The 21,423-nt window shown below is 47.2% G+C and overlaps 1 protein-coding gene across 3 annotated transcripts in view; it reads left to right on the top strand.

Annotated features, from left to right (window-relative positions):
* The window catches only part of SLCO3A1 (solute carrier organic anion transporter family member 3A1), a 316,038-nt gene that overhangs the window by 223,028 nt on the left and 71,587 nt on the right, over positions 1-21,423 (top strand). For all 3 annotated transcript variants that reach the window (XM_007990478.3, XM_007990477.3, XM_007990479.3), the window contains exon 3: positions 18,703-18,801. In XM_007990478.3, coding sequence (XP_007988669.1) covers positions 18,703-18,801 — 99 coding nt within the window. The remainder of the gene's footprint in view (positions 1-18,702; positions 18,802-21,423) is intronic.

Genomic DNA, 21,423 nt, shown 5'->3' with positions numbered 1-21,423 from the left:
AAGAGTGAAACGCCTTCTCAGAAAATAAAGAGAACCTATCTTCTTTCAAGCCAGCCTGTCATGTATCAGAACTAAACAGTCATTTTCCTTATAATTTTTTTTAAAGGCCCAGTTGCTACCTGCCCATTGCTGATGCAGGAAGTCTGAGCCATTCACTTCAGTTAACCCCAACCTGAAAGATGCAGTCAGAGCCAGACTTTGCTTCCCTGCTGTGCACAATTTGTCTCTTCCCTCTCCTTCATCTGCAAACAGAACCAGAAGTGATTTTCCAGAAGAACAAGGTTCATATTGTTTATTCCAATTATCAGGGTCGTTTCTCCAGTTCTGGTCTTAGGTGGGCCTTAAGGACCTCACCAGGTGACCTGCCCAGGTGAACATGGTGTGCTCCGAAGGTCTGTTATTTATCAGTCTGTCTGGTTACCTTTTTTAGAGGAGACATTCCTCAGCAACACCTGGCCTCCATTTTCCAGCCTGTGAGTTAGAACGCCGATGCCCAGATTTCTCTAGAGGAACACACTGCCTGCAAAGATGAGTTTTCCAGAAAAGCCATCTTCCAGGACAGAGACGCAGAGAAATTAAGCAACTCATGTTAATTCAGTCTGGGAATCTCGAGAGAGCTGACAAGCAGGGCAGTGGGAGAGGCCAGGAACTGACATGGCTTTCTGGTAGGCACCCCCACACCGCACATCCTGCTTCCTCCCTGTGCTGAGTGTGATCACTTCTGTTCCTTCAGGAAAGTACTTCACACCGTGGCATAGAGCCAACAGTGAGTTGGATTGCGGGTCCTCTGGATGCCTGGGATGGTGAGATGCTTGAGAAAGTTTTGGCAGTTTGTTCAGATGAAAATCCTAGAAACTTAGACTTGAGGACTCTCCAGTCTGCCTTCCTGTCACCCAGCAGGAATGCCCTTCCCTTCAACCCTAATACCTGGGCACTTGGCCTCCACCTGAATACCCTTGGTGGTGAGCAAGTCACTACCCCTCTGAAGACAGCCAGTCCCCCGTGCTCCATGTTCCTTGTCACCTGCTATCTTATGACTGCATCCTGAATCCGACTCTGGCTTCTGGAGGGAAACTCAGTGCCTGAGCTCTTATTCCCCATGACAGTGTTTCAGCCTTGCTGCCTGCTCATTCTGTTTTTGGGGGCTAAACTTCTCCAGTCCTTTAGTTATTACATGGCATGGCTTCTAGATCCTTGCCTCTCCCAAAAGCCCCTCCAGGAGGTAATCCAGCGTGGTGTAGCCTCCTCTAAATGTCATATTCCAGACTGACCACACTGGCAGCTGACCCTATGAGAATATGGGGGCTGCCCCTTTGTAACCATGACTCTGTTAATGCCACAGAGGTTGCATGGGCATTTGGGGTAAGTGCATCACTGGTGGGGACTCATGCTGAAACTCCATTCCGCTGCAGCTCTTCCTGCCTTGATGAGCTCTTGCTCCATACCTTCCTCAGCCCATCCTGAAGTTCTTGCAGGTGAATGCTGACTCCCTTTCCGACAGATAGTTTGACCATCTTGAATCCTCAGTCTACCTCCAGTGTATGAATCTTCCCTCTCAAATGGGCATAACATGCCAGTGTATCCATCACACATGCAGAGAATGGGATAGGAGAGACCCTTTGGCACACTGACCAAGACCTCCATCCTACTCCCCAAGACTTCACACACCTGCTCCATGGCTTTGAGATGGTTCCACCAGTTCCGTATCTCAGCATCATGCATGATTCCCTCTCTCATATAGTCAGTGAGTGTTTTTGTCCAGTCTGTACTTGCCTCACAGTATAATGTGTTTATGACTTGTCTTCAATCTAATCAGCCTCCTGTTCCTATCAGAAAACTGCAGAGGAAATGAAGTGGGTCTGGCATGACTTGTTCCTGCTGATCTTTGTCGACTTCTGACAGTGACAGCTCCCTGCTTGCACGACACATAAATCCAGAGTTTAATAATCCATCCTCAGTTTTCAGCAGGCTTCAAAATCAGCCAACTGTCATGTCAGCAAGCAGCCATGTCCCCCTTACTGATAAATCAGGGTGAAATTTGCATTTTACTCACACCTTGACTGTTTTCCACCATTTGTCAAACAAAACCCATGGCGTAGGGGCCCCGCTGGAGGTGAGGCTGGAAAGAGGTGAGAATGCATTGGTTGCTTGCAGCTGGTCCTAACCTGGCTAGCACCTCTGCAGTCTGCCCCTCCCAGTCAGGACCTCAGGAAACCAACCCTGCCTCTAGATAGGAGGGATTTCTGCAGCTGCAGCTTATGTTCTGCCGCATGTTCAGGACTTTCCCCAGATGTAGGATGTAGTTTTGATGTTAGGATGTCTGGTTTGTCCTGGAACCCCAGCTCCCATCCCTATCTTGTGCCCTATGCGTGATCACTGAGTCTCTACTCATTTGCTCCTGCACAGGGCCTGGGCATGAATCCATGGATAGACAGTGCCCCAGGGACCTGCCACTAGCCCACCCCACTCTGCCACCAGAGCCTGATTCTCATTCTGCTCAGCCTCACTCTGGTGCTCACGGGCCTCCTTGGACACTGTACACCAGCCGGGGCAGTCCCTACCAGTCAGCGCACACTCGGAGGGAGGCTCTGGGCCAGGTCCCCACCTGCACTCAGAGCCCTGCCTGCCTGTAGTCACACAGCCTGGCATGGAGTCAGGAATCTCATGAGGGTTTAAAATATGGGACGAGTGTGATTCAATATGTTTCAGGAAGATGAACCAAGTCAAGTACAGACTGTATGAGATTGGGGAGTGTATTAGTCCATTCTCATGCTGCTAATAAAGACATACCTACAACTGTGTAATTTATAAAAGAAAGAGATTTAATGTACTCACAGTTCAGGATGGCTGGGAAAGCATCAGGAAACTCACAATCGTGGCAGAAGGGGAAGTAATCACTTCCTTCTTCACATGGTTGCAGGAGAGAGAAGTGCTGAACAAAAGGGGGTAAAACCCCTTATAAAACCATCAGATCTCGTGAGAACTCACTGTCATGAAAACAGCGTAAGGGTAACCACCCCCATGATTCAATTACCTCCCATGGGTAATTCCCATGGAATTACTTCCTCCCACAACCCATGGGAATTATGGGAGCTACAATTCAAGATGAGATTTGGGTGGGGACACAGCCAAACCATTCCAGGGAGGTCCCTGATATGGGTCCTTTTATTACCCTGTGGTTGGGGTAATAGAAGACCTCCCTTCCCTTCATGGGCTTTTCGGAGATGATCATTTTTTCTGACAGACACAGCATGAGGACCTTCATTGATTACCACAGATCCCCGCAGAGTCATTTGCCCTGCCGTGTCCTCCTACAGGAGCGGGGAGCCACCCTCAGAGGAGCTGGTGATCCTCCTACCTTGAACGGCACTGCTCCAGCCACGCTGGTGAGGCAGGCATTCCCTGGCATGAGAAAGTGTCTGGCTCCCTCTGGTGACAAGAGGAAGCACCTGAGCCTTTGCCGCCATTTCCACTGGTGGTGGAGCCCGAGATGAGGATGGATAAACTAAGGTCCAGAGGTCCCCCACACTGTGGGTGCGGGGTGGAGTTCCAAGTAGAGGCCCCATGCCACTTAAGCTCAGTCCTGTCTCCCTCAGCACCCTGGGCTTCCCAGAGCCAGCGGGGATATGGCTCTGAGCAGGCTCTTCAGCACTCTGCAGGCGCTGGTTCCTTTGGAATTAATTAGATTTATTTGAAATTAGTTTAGAGTTAGAGGGATTTCCAAAGCCCTCAACCTTCTGCTGCCATTTCCCCTTTCTGAGTGGGAGGAAGTGCAGGATCCTGCAGGACCTGGGCTCCTATGCAGTTGTGTGGCCGCAGGCTGGTAATCTAACTTTGCTGTGCCTCCATTTCTTCATTTGTAAACTGGTGGTGAAGACACCTGCCTCTCAGGGTTGTGAGGATTACATTCTATGCAGTGTCTAAAGGCCCTAGCACATGGTGGGTATTTAATGAAGAATGATTTTGTTGTTGCCATTATTGATGGCATCAATAGAGCTGGATCTCGAGGTAGCAGTGGGCTTTCCACTGTGGAGCAGCAGAAACAAAGTTAAGTCACTATATCCCCATTGGGTGAACACCTGAGCATATTAGTGAATGAGAGTGAAAAATAACTGGGATCTACACAAATTGGCTTTTGGGAACACCAGAGCTGGCTAGCACAGGGCCTGACTTGGGTCTTGCCCTTGAGGCCTGGGCTCATCCCCAAGGTTTTCTGAGCCTCAGGGACCTCCACAGCAGCACTCCATAGCAGGTGTCTCCCTGAGGCCACATAGCCTGAGTAGGACAAACCTGAGCCCAGGAGCTGCCGTGCTCCCTGCTGCAGCAGGTCATAGCCTGACCTCAGCGCACCTCCACGGGCAGCTGCAGCCCAGCCTTCTCCCGCACAGCCACACCACTGACTCTACTGTCTGCCTCACATCTTGGGGCTCTCCCACACCTCTGCCTTTTCCCAGGCTGTTCCTGCCTTCTTCCTCTCCTTCTTCCCCTTTCTTTAGTCCTCTGCTTTGTTTTTATTTCAGCTTCCCATTTACTGTACATGTATCATTGGGCACGTTACTTAATCTCTCTGTGTCTCAGTTTCCTTACATGTAAAATGGGAGTGTATCTGCACATAGGGTTGTGGTGACGATTAAATGAGGTAGTACATGGAATGTGCTAGAACCCAGCCCTCAGCTCACTAGGCATCAGCACCGTCATCCTCACTAGCAACAGACCTGCCTCAAAACCCAACTCTGGCCCTACACTATGAATGGGCTATTTCCCTCATGGATGTGCTGTGACTCATCGGCCATACTCGAGCTCGTGCCCTGTGAGAAAACAGTTTATCTTGTGTACCACGTTTAGGAAACTTATTTCCAAGCCTGCCCTTTGCTAGGCATAGTGAGGGGTCCAGCAATAATAAATAAAACAGTCCCACAGGTCAGAGCTCCCTGGCAGTTTTCCATCTGGCCAGTCCTAACCAGGGAACAATGCCCATGAAGGTGCTGATTTTATCCTGACATCTGGGGGCCCTGGGATGGCTACATTCACGTTAGTTGGCCCACCACATGCATCTAGTACTCCATGCCACTAGGGGGCACACTACAGCTTCCAAGCACCCTCTCAAGTGTTGGCCCACATGATCCCCACTCTGGTCTTGGGAGCTGTGTTAGTCTCCTGGGGCTGTCATAACTGGGTGGCTTCGAGAGCAGACATTCATTTTCTTACAGTTTTGGAGGCTGGAAGCCTAAGATGGTAGTGTTGGCCATAGGTCTCCTGAGAACTCTCTCCTTGGCCAGCAGACGACCAGCTTCTCACTGTGCCCTCACACGGTCTGTCCTCTGTACCTGAGCTTCCTTGGTGTCTCTGGGTCCAAATCCCTGAGGACACCCATCAGATTAGATTAGGGCCCACTCTAAGGGCCTCATTTTAATGTAATAACCTCTTTAAAATATCTCTGAATACAGTCACAGGCTGAGGTTCCTGGGGCCCAGACTCAGTCCAGCCCATAATAGGGGGAGAGCAGAGCAGGTGACTGCCCTGTTTTCCACATGGAGTTGCTGAGGCTTTGAGGGGTGAGTGCCTTGAGCACAGCCTCCTGCTGTTGCCACGTTGCCCTGCAGAGCTTTGAAGCCTGAACTGGACACAAGGTCCTGTGGTCTCTGCGCTGCCCCTTGCTGGGGGCTTGGGTGTGGACAACAGGGAGCCTGCAAAACCTGCATCTGAGAGGATGTCTGTAGAGAGCTTCTGGGAGAATCCCACTGGGCTCACACATAGAATGTGAGCCCTTCAGGAAGGCACAAGCTGTTGTTTCTCTGGATGGATTTCCTGCCTGCAGCTAGCCAGCCTGAGAGGCATGTGCCTTCACCCGGGTAAGGCCTGGCTGGGCCTGGAGAGAAAGAAAAGATGCTTCTTTCAGCTGGGTCGAGAAGCCCAGAGTGGCAACAGCTGCAGCTTTGACCAACTGCAGATCCTCCCTGAGCATCCTGAAGTTGTCTAGCTTTGTGGGATGACATCATTATACAAATTATTTTCCGTGAGGCCGGGGCTTCCTACCCCACCCAGGCCTGGGTAGTAATCAGTTTACAGTTTGACACACATGGGGTCCTTCCTCCAGGCAAAAGGCTGTACTGCCCCTATGGAAAAGGTGATTTTTGCTTTTTTTAAGACAGGGTCTCTGCTTTTCCCAAGCCTACAATTATTATGGCAAGCCCAATACATGGAATTTTTTTTTTCATCAAGGCTGACTAGAAGCAGAACTATAGAAAAAGTCTCAGGTCACGTGCTATGACAGAAGAGAGAAGGTGAAAGAAGAGAGAAAATCTAGGAAGGCCCTTTGGAGGTGGTGGTATTTAAGGCAGGCTTTGAATGGAGGGCCAGGCTTTGATGCACCACTAGGGCCCTGGAGAAGGAGAAACTGGGCTGACAACCAGCATGAGCAAGGCCCAGAAACCAGACAGCGCTAGGGGCCATACTCGGTGCCCCAGAGGTCACACAGGGTACACCGGGCAGAGTTCTGTGCTGAGTGCTCACAGTCATGGTGGCATACAGTGCTGCTTTAGCTGGCTCTACAAGAGATTTGGGTTCTGTCACCATACTCAGTGACTTTGGTGTGGCCACATTTGGCAAATGGCTGTCCCTCCACCTTCCAGGGTGAATATCAAATCGTATCCATATTCTTCCTTTAACCCACGTGCCCAGATGCATTTTGTTTTTTTGTTTTTTGTTTTGGAGGGGGGGAGGTAGATATTTTTCATTTTTATGATACATAGTAGCTGTGTGTGTGTGTGTGTGTGTGTGTATACATATATATATATATATGGGGTACCTGAAATTTTTTTGACACAGGCCTACGATGTGCAATAATCACATCAAGGTAAATGGGGTATCCATCACCTCAAACATTTATCATTTCTTTGTGTTACAGACATTCCAGTTACACTCAGTTATTTTTAAATGTAAGATAAATTACTGTTGACTGTAGTCACCCTATTGCAATATCAGATACTAGAGTTGATTCATCCTGTCTATATTTTTGCACCCATTAACCATCCCCACCCACCCCCGACCACCTTCCAAGCCTCTAGTAACCATCATTCTACTCTTTACCTCCCAAATGCATTTTGGGTACCAGCTATTTCTTTGGTCAGTGCCGGTGCCACTGGTGGTGCTTTTTTTTTTTTTTTTCCTGGAGACAGAGTCTCGCTCTGTTGCCCAGGCTGGAGTGCAGTGGTGTGATCTCAGCTCACTGGTGCAATCTTGGCTCACTGCAACCTCCACCTCACGGGTTCAAGCAATTCCACCTGCCTTAGCCTGCCAAGTAGTTGGGATTACAGGCACCCACCACCATGCCCAGCTAATTTTTATATTTTTAGTAGAGATAAGGTTTTCGCCGTGTTGGTCAGGCTGGTCCCGAACTCCTGACCTCAGGTTATCTGCCCACCTCGGCCTCCCAAAGTCCTGGGATTACAGTGTGAGCCACTGCGCCCAGCCCACTGGTGGTGCTTTTTAATGGGAAAGTCTGGTCAAGGGTAGCGAGGGCAGAGGCTCGTTCTAGTCCAGGGTTCTCAACCTGTCTGCAGGTAGAATCGCCTGGGGACTTTGGGAAAAGCCCAGTGCCCAGTCAGTCTTCCAGACCAGCTTCATCACAATCTCCAGGAGTGAGACCTAGGGATTCGTATTTTATTTTTACAAGTTTCCCAGGTGAATCCAATGTGTAGCCCAGTTTGCGCCCCAATGATGTATCTGATCGAAGAGGTTAACAGGTGCGGTAATGTGGGGAGGGGCACATATGCTCTGGCTCTATCATATGCGGTATGGATTTGGCAACATTAGTGTTTGGTTTTGTTTGTAAACTTTGTGATGGAGATAATTCTACTACACAAATTATGTGCGGTGTCCAACACCTAATACGTGCTCAGTAAATGATCACCTCCTCACCCTGTCCTTCCCTGTTCCCCTCCTCCTCAGACAGAAGCAAAGTCAGTTATGTAATGCTGGCAGGCTGTTGGCAATGGGCACCGGATGAATGTGTATTGCAGGTTTCCTGCTGTTTGTGGATCATGTTTTATTCATGTACATATGATGCAGAATGCTCCCTCTGAGGGGAGAACTTTCAGCCTGCAGATTTCAAGATGTGGCAATACATTTGTATAAATTGAGGTCACGGAAGGAAAGTGGGAGATGAGAAATGCAAAGCCCTGACGGAGGGTTTCATGGGCATTGAGGAAGTGGAGGCCAAGGATGTTCAAGCAGCCTGGAATTGCTCTTTTTTCTAGGTCAGCACTGCCCTCTAGTGGAACAGAGTCACAGCCAACCCGCTTTTCCTCCTCACTCCTTCCACTTGTGAGAACCATCTAGGGTTAAAATTACTCCAAGTTCAGCTAAAGAAACAGCTCAGGGAGACCAGCCATGCACGCCCCCATTCTTGGACTCATTGTTCCTGAAACACAAAGATAATTCTAGAAAGCGTCTATTCATGCCAGATATCAGAAGCTTTGCATGCATTACATATAATTGTCACTGTTCTACAAGACTGATAACTCTTCTTCCCAGACTCAGAGTTAGGAAGTGAATCTTCCAGAAATTGAGCAATGTAACCAGGATTCCAGCCTGGTAGGAATCAGCCTTGGTTGATTCTCGAGACTTTGCCACTATGCCATGATACCTGCTCTTTCTCTAGGAACTAGGTCCTGGAGTCCTGAGTTCAAATTCACTTCCACCATGTACAAGCTGTGTGACCTTGGTGCAACTGACTGATCTCTCTGCGCTTCTATATTCTCATCTACAAAAAGAGTCTCATAAAATCACCTTATCAGGGCATAGTGAGAATGATTGACCTTGAATCAATCAGAAGGGGCAGAGAAGGAGCTGAAGAAAATGACTGCCTCTGGTTGGTAGGAAAACTGTGTTTTCCCCCTGCTGAATGCGTTACTTTTATAATCAGACCAAATGACCACTTTCCTTGTAAAGAGGCAGAAGCCTTCACCCATGTGTACCAGCCCTGCGAGATATTATAGGAGACCGTTTTCTTGTTTCCTCGAAGTTGAGTCAAGCAAATCTAAGATTCCTCTAAAGAAAACCTCAGGCTTCCCCCTGAAGGGATCTCTCGTTTTGTCAAGTACAGAACCGTCAGCTCTGCCCTTCGGCTGCCCAGCTTGGTGTTGTCTCTGTCACTGCTAAGAAGTCAGGACTGACTGTCATGTGAGATCTCACTGTCCTCAGGTGCCCTCCCTTCCCACGTTCAGGAAGGGATCCGAGCAGAGGCTTGAGTGCAGGGTAGCGTGACTCCTGCATACAGTAGGTTCCTCCTTCACCACTCTCCCAAGGACAGCTGAGAAGTGCTTGGTCCTTGCAGTTCCATTCCATCAGCACCTGAACTTCTATTGCAATAGATAATTGTATTCTTCAGAAATACATTCTTCAGAGAATCATATTTGTCTCTAAGCTTTCTGTCATTAGGAGAACTGTGTTAAGGATTTATTAAAAATTACTCATAAGAAATAAGCCTTGTACGTAGAAACAGACGAGAAGGGAAGGTCTCAATGAATGTCAGTGTTTCTGGATGGTGAGAGGTGGTGATTTGTGCTGTCATCTTTGTAATAGTGATTGCTAAAATTTATTGAGCACTTACTGTATGCCAGGGACTGTGGAACGCCCTTGTGATGCACTAATCACTGAAACCTCAAAACAATCCTGCGAGGTGGGTACTGTTAACCTCACTCACAGGTGAGAATATGGAGGGCCAGAGTAGGTAAGTACCTTTGTCAGGGTCACACAGCCAGTGACTGCAGACCCTGGCCATCCAGCTCTAGGGTCTGTGTTCTTGGCCACTGCGTTATTCTGCCTCTCTATGCTTGGTTTATTCTCAAGTCATCCTTAATGAGCATGTGCTGCTTTTAAAATGAAGGAAAGGGGTTTTGGGTTATTTGGGTTTTTTTTTTTGAGACGGAGTCTCACTCTGTCGCCCAGGCTGGAGTGCAGTGGTGCCATCTCAGCTCACTGCAGGCTCCGCCTCCTGGGTTTTACTTACACCATTCTCCTGCCTCAGCCTCCCGAGTAGCTGGGACTACAGGTGCCCACCACCATGCCCAGATAATTTTTTGTATTTTTAGTAGAGACAGGGTTTCACCATGTTAGCCAGGATGGTCTCCATCTCCTGACCTCATGATCCACCTGCCTTGGCCTCCCAAAGTGCTGGGATTACAGGCGTGAGCCACCGTGCCCAGCCGGGGTTTTGTTTTTAAATTAACTTATATGGTTCCATAAATGATAAACGCATAGGAAGAAAGACAGTACAAATATAATAATGCCTAAAGGGAAATATGAGAATGATGCTAATCCTTTACACAATCCTGTATTTTCCACATTCTCTAAAATAAGCATAGTTTACCTAAGTGATTTAAAAAGTCATAAAAGAAAAGAAAATCCTGCTGTTAGAGGCACCAGTAAGAAGAACAAATGACAGCTGATGGTTTTTGAGAATGTCTGTGTTCCAGGAATTGACCAGAAGCATTCTGTGCACTACGTATTTGACCCTCAATAACCCCACAGGAGGTAGGGATTGTTGTCATCCCATTTTACACAGGAGGAGACTGAGGCCGAAGGAGCATTTGTACCATGCTCACAGACACACCAGTACAGCAGAGCCTTGACACTGATCCTCCCTCAAGGTCAGTAGTACCTCTGTGTCCTTTTCCACCCCAGGAGACTGAGGGTGAGAAACACGAATGGGTGCATCTAATTTCAAAGTGAGTAGGGGAACCGATAGCAGCCTTTGGGTTTCTGGATGGCCTGTTTGGCTTTGCTTTCACGGGCATAAAAAGTTCATGCCAGCGGGGAGCAGATGCCTACAGCTCCTCGGGCAGCCTGTGCTCCCCTCACCCAGCCCCACAGGTTGTTCAACGCAGGAACCACGCCCCATGCTACACTTTACAAAGAGAAAAATAAAGGTTCACGTGGAAGGGTCAGCATTTTTCTCAAACAATGTGGCATGCACCAACATAGCCAGCCAGTGATAGTATCTCTTCCAAGAGTAGGCCTTCCGGTGAGCCTGCAGAAGCCCCAGGGCCAGGCGAAAGGAGGGAGAACAAGAATAGGTACCATGGAGTCTTCCTCTTGGAGCATCAGTGGAAACTGATGTTTATGAAGTGCTTCATCTGTGCCAGGGCTGGGCCCCCACAGTTGCTTTCATTTATTACTCACTACAGCCCTATAAAATGTCTTATTTTTGCAGTGCACACTTTGATTTGCACACTTAGTTTTGCAGTGCACACTTGGTCATAAAGCAGGTGTCTGTAAGGGTGTGGATCTGTTATTGGGCTTCTCTTTTGCTTCATTGCTTTATTTGTTATTTCTTGTGCCAAAGGCACCTTGGCTTTAAAAGAAGTCCTGACACCCAACAGGGATAAGTCTTGACAACTCTTCAAACATGTCTAGACTGGTCTTGGTCCTTAGCATTTCTAAAGAATTTAGAATCAGCTTGCTACCTTCTACAAACACAAAATGTTCCCTAGTACTTTTATTATCTATTATTATTATTATTATTATTATTATTATTATTATTTGAGATGGAGTTTCACTTTTGTTGCTCAGGCTGGAGTGCAATGGCGCTATCTTGGCTCACTGCAACCTCCGCCTCCCAGATTCAAACAGTTCTCCTGCCTCAGCCTCCTGAGTGCCTGGGATTACAGACAAGTCCCACCACGCCCAGCTAATTTTGTATTTTTAGTAGAGACGGGTTTTCTCCATGTTGGTCAGGCTGATCTTGAACTCCCGACCTCAGGTGATCCGCCCACGTCAGCCTCACAAAGTCCTGGAATTACAGGCGTGAGCCACCACATCCGGCCCTGTCTATTATTATATCAATAATAGTATTAAAGTTGAATAATTCTTCCTGGACCAGAAAATTTCAAGTTTCCAGTTGTATTTTCCAAATTCTTCTGGTTACCTGCACCTAGCCTGAGCCTTTATGTAGGCTTAGTGAGTCCCATTGTCGGGTTGCATCTAGAAGGTGGTACATTGAATGGGAGAGTCCACAGCGCAGACAGAGACATCTCAGAGGGACTTGGGGAAAGAGCACTGGTCAGGGAAAGAGGAGGTTTGGGTCTCGGTCCCAGCTCTGCCCCCAACTGGCCAGGTGAGATTGGGCAGGCCATTGCCAAGAACAGTCACGCACTGCTTCCTCTGCATGGCCGCTGTGACTAGCGCTTTCAACCACACATCCTTTCAACAAACGGCGAACTTACTGTCCATCAGCACTGGGGCGAAATAGGAATATAAAGAAGAAGAAAGCATCATCTCTGCCTCAGGGGCTTAGCATCTACAACAGTGTCTCTTGGACTGTGCTGCAGTCAATGCCAGGTCTGAGAAATGACACACACAAAAAAATGTTTTGTGATCAAATAATTAACACAAAACCTTTGTGCAAGATTCCATTCAGGCATATTAGCATTTATAAGATCTGAGAAGTCTTGGAGTTTAACCCAGATTTGCTTAACAATTGTATTAGTTTTCTATCATTGCTGTGATAAATTATTGCAAACTTAGTGTAAAACGCAAATTTGGAGGTCAGACATCCATATTGGGTCTTACTGGGCTAAAATCAAGGTGCTGGCAGGGCTGTGATCCTGCATGGAGGAGAAAATCTGTTTTCTTGCCTTCTCCAGCTTCTAGAGGCTGCCCACATGCTTTGGCTTATGGCCGTCCACCATCTTCAAAGCCAGCGTGACTAGTCAGCTCTTTCTCATGCCAGCTCTCTGGCTCACTCTGCCATCACATCCCCATTTCTGACTCTGACTCCCTCTTCCACATTTAAAGGATCCTCGTGATGAGACTGTGCCTATGGGGACTCTCCAGTATAATCCCTTAATCTACGACCTTAATTCCTTTCTCTGTCACCCAGGCTGGAGTGCAGTGGCGCAATCTTGGCTCACTGCAAGCCCCACCTCCCAGGTTCACACCATTTTCCTGCCTCAGCCTCCCAAGTAGCTGTGACTTCAGGCACCCACCACCATGCCCACCTAATTTGTTGTATTTTCAGTAGAGACAGGGTTTCACCATGTTAGCCAGCATGATCTTGATCTCCTGAACTTGTGATCTACCTGCCTTGGCCTCCCAAAGTGCTGGGATTACAGGCGTGAGCCACCCCAGCTTTATTAAAGCACATCTGACAATGTGTGGCACATGGTGTGGAGGACTCAGTGCAGGGTGGGGTCTTTCTCTAGCCCCTCGTCATCATGTACTCTCATCTTGGTAGTGCTCCTGATATCATATGATAGATTTGTGTTTGTTGCCATTCTTCAAACTCCACAAGGGTGAGGTTTTCGTCTGTTTTGTTCACTGCCATGTCCCATATTGTTCACTGTTACTAACATAGTCCTAGCAAGTAGAAGGTTCTCAGTGGGTATTTGTTGACTAAGAGTAGTGGAAAGTCTTTCTGATAAGATAGCAAGCTTCTTGAGGGCAAAATTCTTCTCCAAGTTATCTTTTCTTCCCCAGGGTCCAGAGGTGGCTGGTGCTAAATGTAAAGATTGTTTAGTGTGGGAGACGGCAGACTCACCACCGGGAAGTCTTGCTGGAGATCATTTTCTTAAGGAATTTGCCATAGTCTATACTTGGACTAATCTGTCATGCACAGAAACTCTTCATCATCTGGGCATAAGTTGAGATAATAAGCTTCTCAGGCAGTTTGCACCAGAGGGTCCCAAACTTTCTTGGTTCACAGCGTCCTGAGTCCAAAAGAAATAATAAGTTTTGTTTATCAAGTATTTAGGTTCATACTACTTAATAAGTGTTTCCATCGTAGTAACATAGAGTAACTGCTTGAAAAACATGATATTTTTTTTCAACAGAAAAAATATATATATGTATGTATATTTTAACCATAATTGCTTACTAATGGGATGTGTGTCCTGTTGGCAAATGCATGGTTTCTGAAACCTTGGATTCAAATTGGACATTGCCACCCCCATTTTCTGTTGCATATTGATTTCCACACTTGGTTTTCTCACAGCAACTATGGAAAACTCAGCTCACAAAGATGTGATGTCATTGAAAGAAATCCAGTGTTGAAACCATAGGCTACCATGGGATGGTAGATTCACATGTCCAAGAGATGTCAAGCATTGCTATGTTTCCCTCAAAAACTCACAATATTCTGCCTTACCCTTGTGAGTTCACTGCATTATTCAATGGTGTCCCAGCACACAGCCTGTAAACTGCAGATTTGTGTTAATATAATTCACTGAAGGCCTGTGTACAGACCAGAATGCCAGAGCTAGATCACCATGGGGGGGCACTGTATTCAGCCCCTGATCTCCTTGTCCAGCCGTCTCATCCCTGGGAGGCTGGGTTAGCAACCCATTGTGCTTGGCTTGGCAAGCAGCAGAACAGTGAGGTGGACTCCAGACAGCCCGTCTGGTCTGCACACTGATGAGGCTTGAGATTTCAGCTGCTTCCCAGCAAGAACTCCTTCCTGGGCCTGGCCTGCTCCCAGCTCCAGCCCTCTCCCCCAGAGATAGCTTTAGGAAATGAGGTATGGAGGGTGTCGTGAGCTTTGGAAAGAGAAGGACTGGGAACCCTGGAGGGTGCCAGCCCTCACTGTTGTAGGAGAGACACAAGTGTCGTCTATTTAACAAACCCTTCCCTGGGTCTTTCTGTGTGCCACACACTGTTCTAAGAGGTTTGCAAATAGGAGGTCATTCAGTCCTCAGCACAACCCCATGACATCGATCTATTGTTACCCCCCACTTTACAGAAGAAGAAACTGAGGCACGGGACAGGAGGTTAAATATATGTTGCCTAAAGGTTCATGGAGCTGGGAAGTGGTAGAACTGGGATTTGAACCCAGGCTGTTCACACTCTTACCTGGACTTTTCCCTTAGGGGGTTAGAAAACCCCAGCAATCTTTCCCACTGTGCTGCTTTCTAGCAATGTGCTGGGGCCAGGTGCTGAACCACTCTAAGATTCTGTTTTTCCCCCCGTGAAACAGCCCAGTAAACTTCTCCCTGGGGTCATTAAATGGCTTCCAGGAGATTAGGCATGTAAAGTGCTTTCTATTATCCAGGGTGGTAGCACAGAAAGCCTTCAGGGCTGCCTGGCTAGGGAATCCGAGGCACTCCTCCCCATGGACCTACATGAACCTGGAAGACAGCAGGGGGCAGCACCGGGCCGCTGCAGAGGGTTCTGCACCTGGAGGCGCCAGCCCTTCATTCAGCAGGGATCCTGCATCTCAGTGCCTGGCAATATGCCGCTCCTCCATTCAGGCAGAACGTTCGAGGTGGCTTTGCCAAAGCAAGAACAAAATCACAGCCTGAGAGGATGAATTAAGGGGGAAACCAAGGAAGCAAGCTCAGCATAACCGTTCTGTTAGCTCAGAACCTGCCTTGCACACCTGGGCCCTCTGAAGCGGTTCGTTTCAGTTGTTGTCTTAAGATATTTCTGAAGGCACTTCCTGATGCATGAAGGCCCCTCCCACATCCCACCACCAGCATTGCAGGTGGAGGTTTACCTTGAGGTCTATGTGAGGAGGAGTGACGTAGAAAAGTGACTAGAGGTTGCACCTGAGGAGGAAGATGCTGTTTATACCAAAATACATGGGCACAGTGTCTTTGGTGTTTGGCATGGGGTCCTATCAACTCTGTCCTGTTCCTTTTTAGGGTTATCTTTGTTCAGCTGAAACCCAGATGAGAACAGGACCTTGAAAAAGCCACAATCCAAACTCTGGAAACCCACACCCTCTCATAGAGGAATTTGGTGGAGAGGCTGCCTCAGGGTGTGGTGTCTGCACCGCAGGCCACTGCTGTTCCCTGTTCAAGCTACCAGCCCCGCTCACTGGCCCGTCTGGGCCCTGTGGGGCTCCTGTGGACAGCTGAGGCCAGCAGCTTGAGGGACGCCCCTCCTTCTCTGCAAGAGGGCAGAAGGCCTGGGACCCCAGCTGTGCTATGATGTCTGGCCAGTCCTCACTTTCAAGTCTACTGTCTGTCTTTCAAGTCTACTGTCCCCAAGCATGGGGGTAACAGCACAGTCTATATGCAACATCTTCAGCTTGTTGGGTTGTTTCTGTTTTTCCAAGGATTCTGAAGGCTTGGTCCTTTGACCTATTAAGTATTAATAATAATTCTCATTATTCAGTCTGTAGGGCATGGATCAGTGACGAATGCATTGCTTGGGGGGTTATTTAAAGGGAAGAAGGCCTATGATTGTGGGTGATGGGGGAGGTGCCGGGAGTCACAGCAGATGGTGAATCAGAAGGGTAGGCACAGCACCCTTGGCAAGAGAATTGTATTCCTGTGCTCTGTGTCCCGTTCTTTTGGGAAGGCCTGAGCAGTGAGTTTGTTTGCTGAGCCGTCTCTAGAGTGCCCATAACTCTGACTGATGGATTACCACAGCCTGCAGCCTGGATGGGAGGATATGACTGGCTTCAGGACTTTGCAGGAATCTCTTGGGTTTAGCGTGGGTGCCGCTCCTGAGTTGGACAACTGCTCTCCATGCCCCCTACTTCCTGCTGCTTTCTCAGATCCTCTTCCTGCTACTCTGCTCCCTAACCACAACCCCACTAAATAAAGCCCCCTAATTCTAGTCCATCCCCGAAAGATCTTTTCCAGTAACATCCCCTGCCCCCAACTTTGTGTGCTTGGTTATCTTAACCAAAGTTATGACAAACCAGAGATAATGTGCTAATCATGTGAACATCACTCCTCTCCAAAGTGATACATTTTCATTTTTTTAAATGCAGCTTATTAACAGAAATAAGATTCTGCAGCTTCTGGTTGGCCGTGGAATGACTGTTTAGAAACAGTGGAACTTCTACATTTCTTCGTATCCAAGTAGGATTTTGCTGAGGGTGGACTCAGCCCTGTTTCTGTGATATAAAACATATTTTCTTCATTCTTTCCTTCATCAAACATCTCCTAAGTGACTGCTTCAGGGTTCTGGGTTCCTGTCTATAAATGTGTGTTAGTTCGTTCTTGCCTTGCTATAAAGAAATACCTGAGGCTGGGTAATTTATAAAGAAAGGAGATTCCAGTGGCTTGGGGTTTTGCAGACAGTACTGGAAGCATGGCGTTGGCATCTGATCATGGTGAAGGTCTCCGGAGGCTTCCAGTCATGGCAGGAGGCAAAGGGAGAGCGGGCGCATTACATGGCAAGAGCCAGAGCAAGAGGGAGAAGGGGAGTCCCAGACTCCTTTAAACAATCAGATCTTGTGTGAACTGAGTGAGAGCACACTCATCACCAAGGGGGCGGTGCTGAACCATTCATGAGTCCCATGATCTAATACCTCCCACTAGGCCCTACCTCCAACATTATGGATTACACTTCAACATGAGATTTGGAGGAGACAAACATGCAAACTATATCACGTGGCTTCCTTTGCCCAGTATTTAAAACCATTTGCTTTCCCCTGTGTAGTTTAAGTTGTTTTTCCCCACCCTAAGTCAGTGAATGAGTTCAGAGGAGGGAAAGCTTCAAGTCAGCGAGGCCAGGATTTTTTACTGTTCGGTTCAGCACCGAATCCCCAGCCCTGAGAATAGTCCTTGGCACATAGAAGGAGCTCAGGAAAACTTGACTGAATGGATGAATATGTGATTGGTTCCACGACGACATCACCAAGAGAATTTAGGGTGAGTTGATCTACCCCTATGAACAGACTAGGCTGGAGAGCTACCCTCCACTGGGCTTAGGTTCCCTGCTGTGAAATTCATCTCTCACCCTGCTCTTCAGGTGCTTGTGTGGCCTGTTAGCACCCACCTTGGAGCTGCCTGGGTTGGAATTACCCATGCACTGACTGTCCTCATCAGATGGCCAGCTTCTAAAGGGAAGAGCCATTTTCTTGACTCTTATTTTTGCCTCCAGGGCCTGGAGAACTGTCGGTGCTCAAGAAATGTCTACCCAATTGAAATTTAAATAGATATAGCCTGTGGGTTTGAGTTTGGGATCAGTAATTTTCCCAGAAGGTCCTAAAATTTCTGTGTAAAATACCAGGTATTGTGTCCATCAGATACTTAAGCACTACCCAGAACTTGCCATCTTCTCAGGTCCTGCAGAAACACTTAATTCCTGAACAGCTGGTATAGCCACAACAACAATGGAAACAGATAATGACTTCAAAACGTGGAGAGAAATTGAAGAAATGAAATTAATAAATATGTAATTAAATGTTAGATATTTACCATTGTGGGAACTTTGCTATTTGCTAAATTTCATAGTCATGAACATTTTATTATATTTGAAAATAATTTGTGGTGTAGATTATCCTCACTTCACAAAAAATTCCTGAGTTTGCACAATGGGTGTCAAGGGATCTTAGCCAACCATAGAATAAATGAGTTACATAAAGCCAAATAAATGTAAAAGCAAAATTATAAAAGTCTTTTCAAACGTGTGGATTGCAGAAAAAATATTTAATGATAGATGCAGATATATTTTAATATGTTTGATGTGGGGTGAAGTCCTCTAAAAGAAAAGGACACAAATTTCAAAGCAACCTACCAAAATACTATAGAATTGTAGCATAATATACAGTGCTTTCATAGAGTTTCCAAAAATTATAAATTCAGGCTTTCCCCTCTAGGATTTTTAGAATAATTCCTAATGTCATTTGTAAAAGCAGACATCTCATCTCATCAATGAAAAATAATATCCTTGACCTTTGGTGATTTTGCTCATTGAATAGCCTCTGTTTTGTAATCTCTTTTTTTTTTTTTTATCATCTTCTTTCAGGAATCCTGTTCACGATGCTGGTATTTGGACCAGCCTGCGGGTTTATCCTGGGCTCTTTCTGTACCAAAATCTACGTGGATGCAGTCTTCATTGACACAAGTAAGGAATATATCTTGATGTCTACCTTCCACCCACAAGCATTTCCTCCCTCATAAATACGGCTTCAGCCTGTGGGTTCTAAAACCTTCTTGCTCAGAAACAGTCTTGATGCCCCTGCCTCTGTAGCTGGGGCTCACCCGAGATTAGTTGAAAGAATGTAAGTGTTGGTTCAGAGGGCCTGACTCAAGTCTGGGTTCTGCCATCATCTACCTAGAGGCTGAATAACCTCCATTAGCTGATTTTACTCCTCAAATCTGTATTTTCCTTATCTGTAAATAAAGGGTAACAATAATTATATCTGGCTGGCAGATAAGAATTTAATGAGAGTGTCTGTGTAGAAATGCTTGGCATATGCTCATCGAGTGGTGGCCCATTAACTTATGTGAGGATCCTACTTTCCAAACTAAGAGTTGGAGCATGTGTTCTGGAAGTGCAAGTGTACAAACGGGGTCAGTGAGACAGAATATTGGAAAATGCTTTTGGAAGACACTGTTGTGGTGGCCTTTGTGAGGAAATATCCACATTCAAAACCATTTTAATCACAACTTGTGTTCTTAGCAGGAAGTGCAAGTCTCAGAAGACCCTGAGTTCCCCAATCCACGATTGTGGGATTGAATGGGATGCAAGATCGATGGGCTAGACTGTGCTGTGGTGACAGACGGTCCCAAAACCTCAGTGATTTTATACAACTGAGGTTTATTTCTTGGTCACACTACGTGTGCAGGGTAGGTCGGCCGTGTTGGGGTCAGGGAGATTTGGCTCATCATGGTCACCTGTTGATCTGTTCTCAGGAGCAGTAAGCATTCCCAGCCCCCTGGGCCCAGGCGCACAGAAGTTCCATCCTGACCCCACCTTGCACAGTTACCAAGGCAGGAAACCAGTTTTACTCTGGCCCTTGAAACCTCTACTCAGAAATGACATACAATGTTTCCCCTCATATTTCATTAACAAAAGCAAGTCACGTGGTATATTGGTTTCCTCTTGCTACATAAGAAATGACCCCAAACCTAGTGACCTAAAACAGCAGACATTTCTTATCACGCAGTTCTTCATATTTTTTTCTGTGGATCTGGAATACAGGAGCAGCTTCACTGGGCAGTTCTAGCTCAAGGTCTCTTATGAGGCTGCGGTCAAGGTGTTGCAAGGTGGCAACCTGGTCTTGGGTCATCCCAAGGCTCAACTTGGGGAGGATCCACTTCCAAGCTCACTGCCATGGGCCCACAGGAGGGGGCTACCTCACCGTGACACCCCTGAAGCAAACAACCCAAGAGAAGGTGAGAGAGAGCCCCTGAGGCAGGAGCCACCGTCTTTTTATAACCCAATCTCAGAAGTGACATCTCATTACTTCTGCTGTATTTTGTTTGTTAGAAGCTAGTCACTCGTTCAGGTTTACTATCGAAAGAGAAGGGATTATTACACAAGGACCGGAACACCAGGCAGCAGGGATTTTAGGGGACCATCTGGGTCATTGCCCACCATGTGCGGTCACATCTCTACCTTGTGTCTGAAAAGGAACACTATATTTACATGTAGTTTAGCATATAGCAAAGCTGTATTTCCTTTCTCTCTGAAAACAGAGGGTGAGAAGCCATTCCAGCCTTTGCTTCTCATGCCGATCTATCCTCAGGATCAATAAGAATTCTCAGTCCCCAGGTTCTCAATCCATCATCTCTTGACAGTGCTAAATTTACTAATTCACCCCAAAGAAATAATGTGGTTTTAAATCCAATCAAGTCGCTTTGTGATTCACTCCATTAATCCCACTGATATATTTACTTGTAGCTAATGATGTTACAGATTTCCAAGTGGAAAAAAAAATCAGAGGCAGCCTTATTTATTTATACTTTTAAAGTGCTGAGTCTGTTGAGAAGGTGATTGAGTGCTGGTGTTTTGTAGCCGTCGGCCGGCCCTTTGAACCCATTTCCTAGGGAGTGCGGTAAGGGGTGGGCTGGGAAGAGACAGGACATGTGAAGTGAGTCGGTTTCCATCTTGTTCGTATAAACAGGCCAGCTTCCACCACTGCACCCAAGGCAGCACAAGACAGGGCCAGCAGAGGGGATAGAGAGGAGGCATACTCGTGATGCAATGGGGAAGCCACCTTGAAGGGTAGCAAAGTGGCCAGGTGGCATATTTTGCCCTCAGTGGTATCAGTGGTAGCCTTTGAACCAAAACCCTGTGAATGACCAGATTATCTGAGCTGGGAAGAGCCTCAGACATCATTCCTTTCCAACTGTTTCATTTTACAAATGAGGAAACTGAGTCACAGACAGGGGAAGGGATGTCCCCAATCCAAGGAATGTATCTCTATAAAACCCAGATCTCCTGAGCCTGCCTGTGAAGATTTCACTCACCAAACTCTCTTAGGAGAATGAAACGGCACCTTCTCTCAGTGCCCGCAATGACCAGCAGGTAGACAGATGGCTGGAGGGGGCTTAGCCCATCCACTCCCAGTTCCCTCCATTGGCTGAGGCTGTTCCTTCAGCCTGGAATGCTGTTTCCATCTTACTGCGTTCAGCATCTCTGTTTGCCCGTTAAGGCCCAGGGTGTAGCGGTGTGATCCATGGTTCCAGTCTCATTGGCTACTTGGTGCCTGCATGGATGTAAGGCAGGTGGGCTCTTTTC

Source organism: Chlorocebus sabaeus, chromosome 29 (genome assembly GCF_047675955.1).
Source record: "Chlorocebus sabaeus isolate Y175 chromosome 29, mChlSab1.0.hap1, whole genome shotgun sequence".
NCBI classification, from domain to species: Eukaryota; Metazoa; Chordata; class Mammalia; order Primates; family Cercopithecidae; genus Chlorocebus; species Chlorocebus sabaeus.
This window is presented reverse-complemented; position numbering and strand designations above follow the sequence as displayed.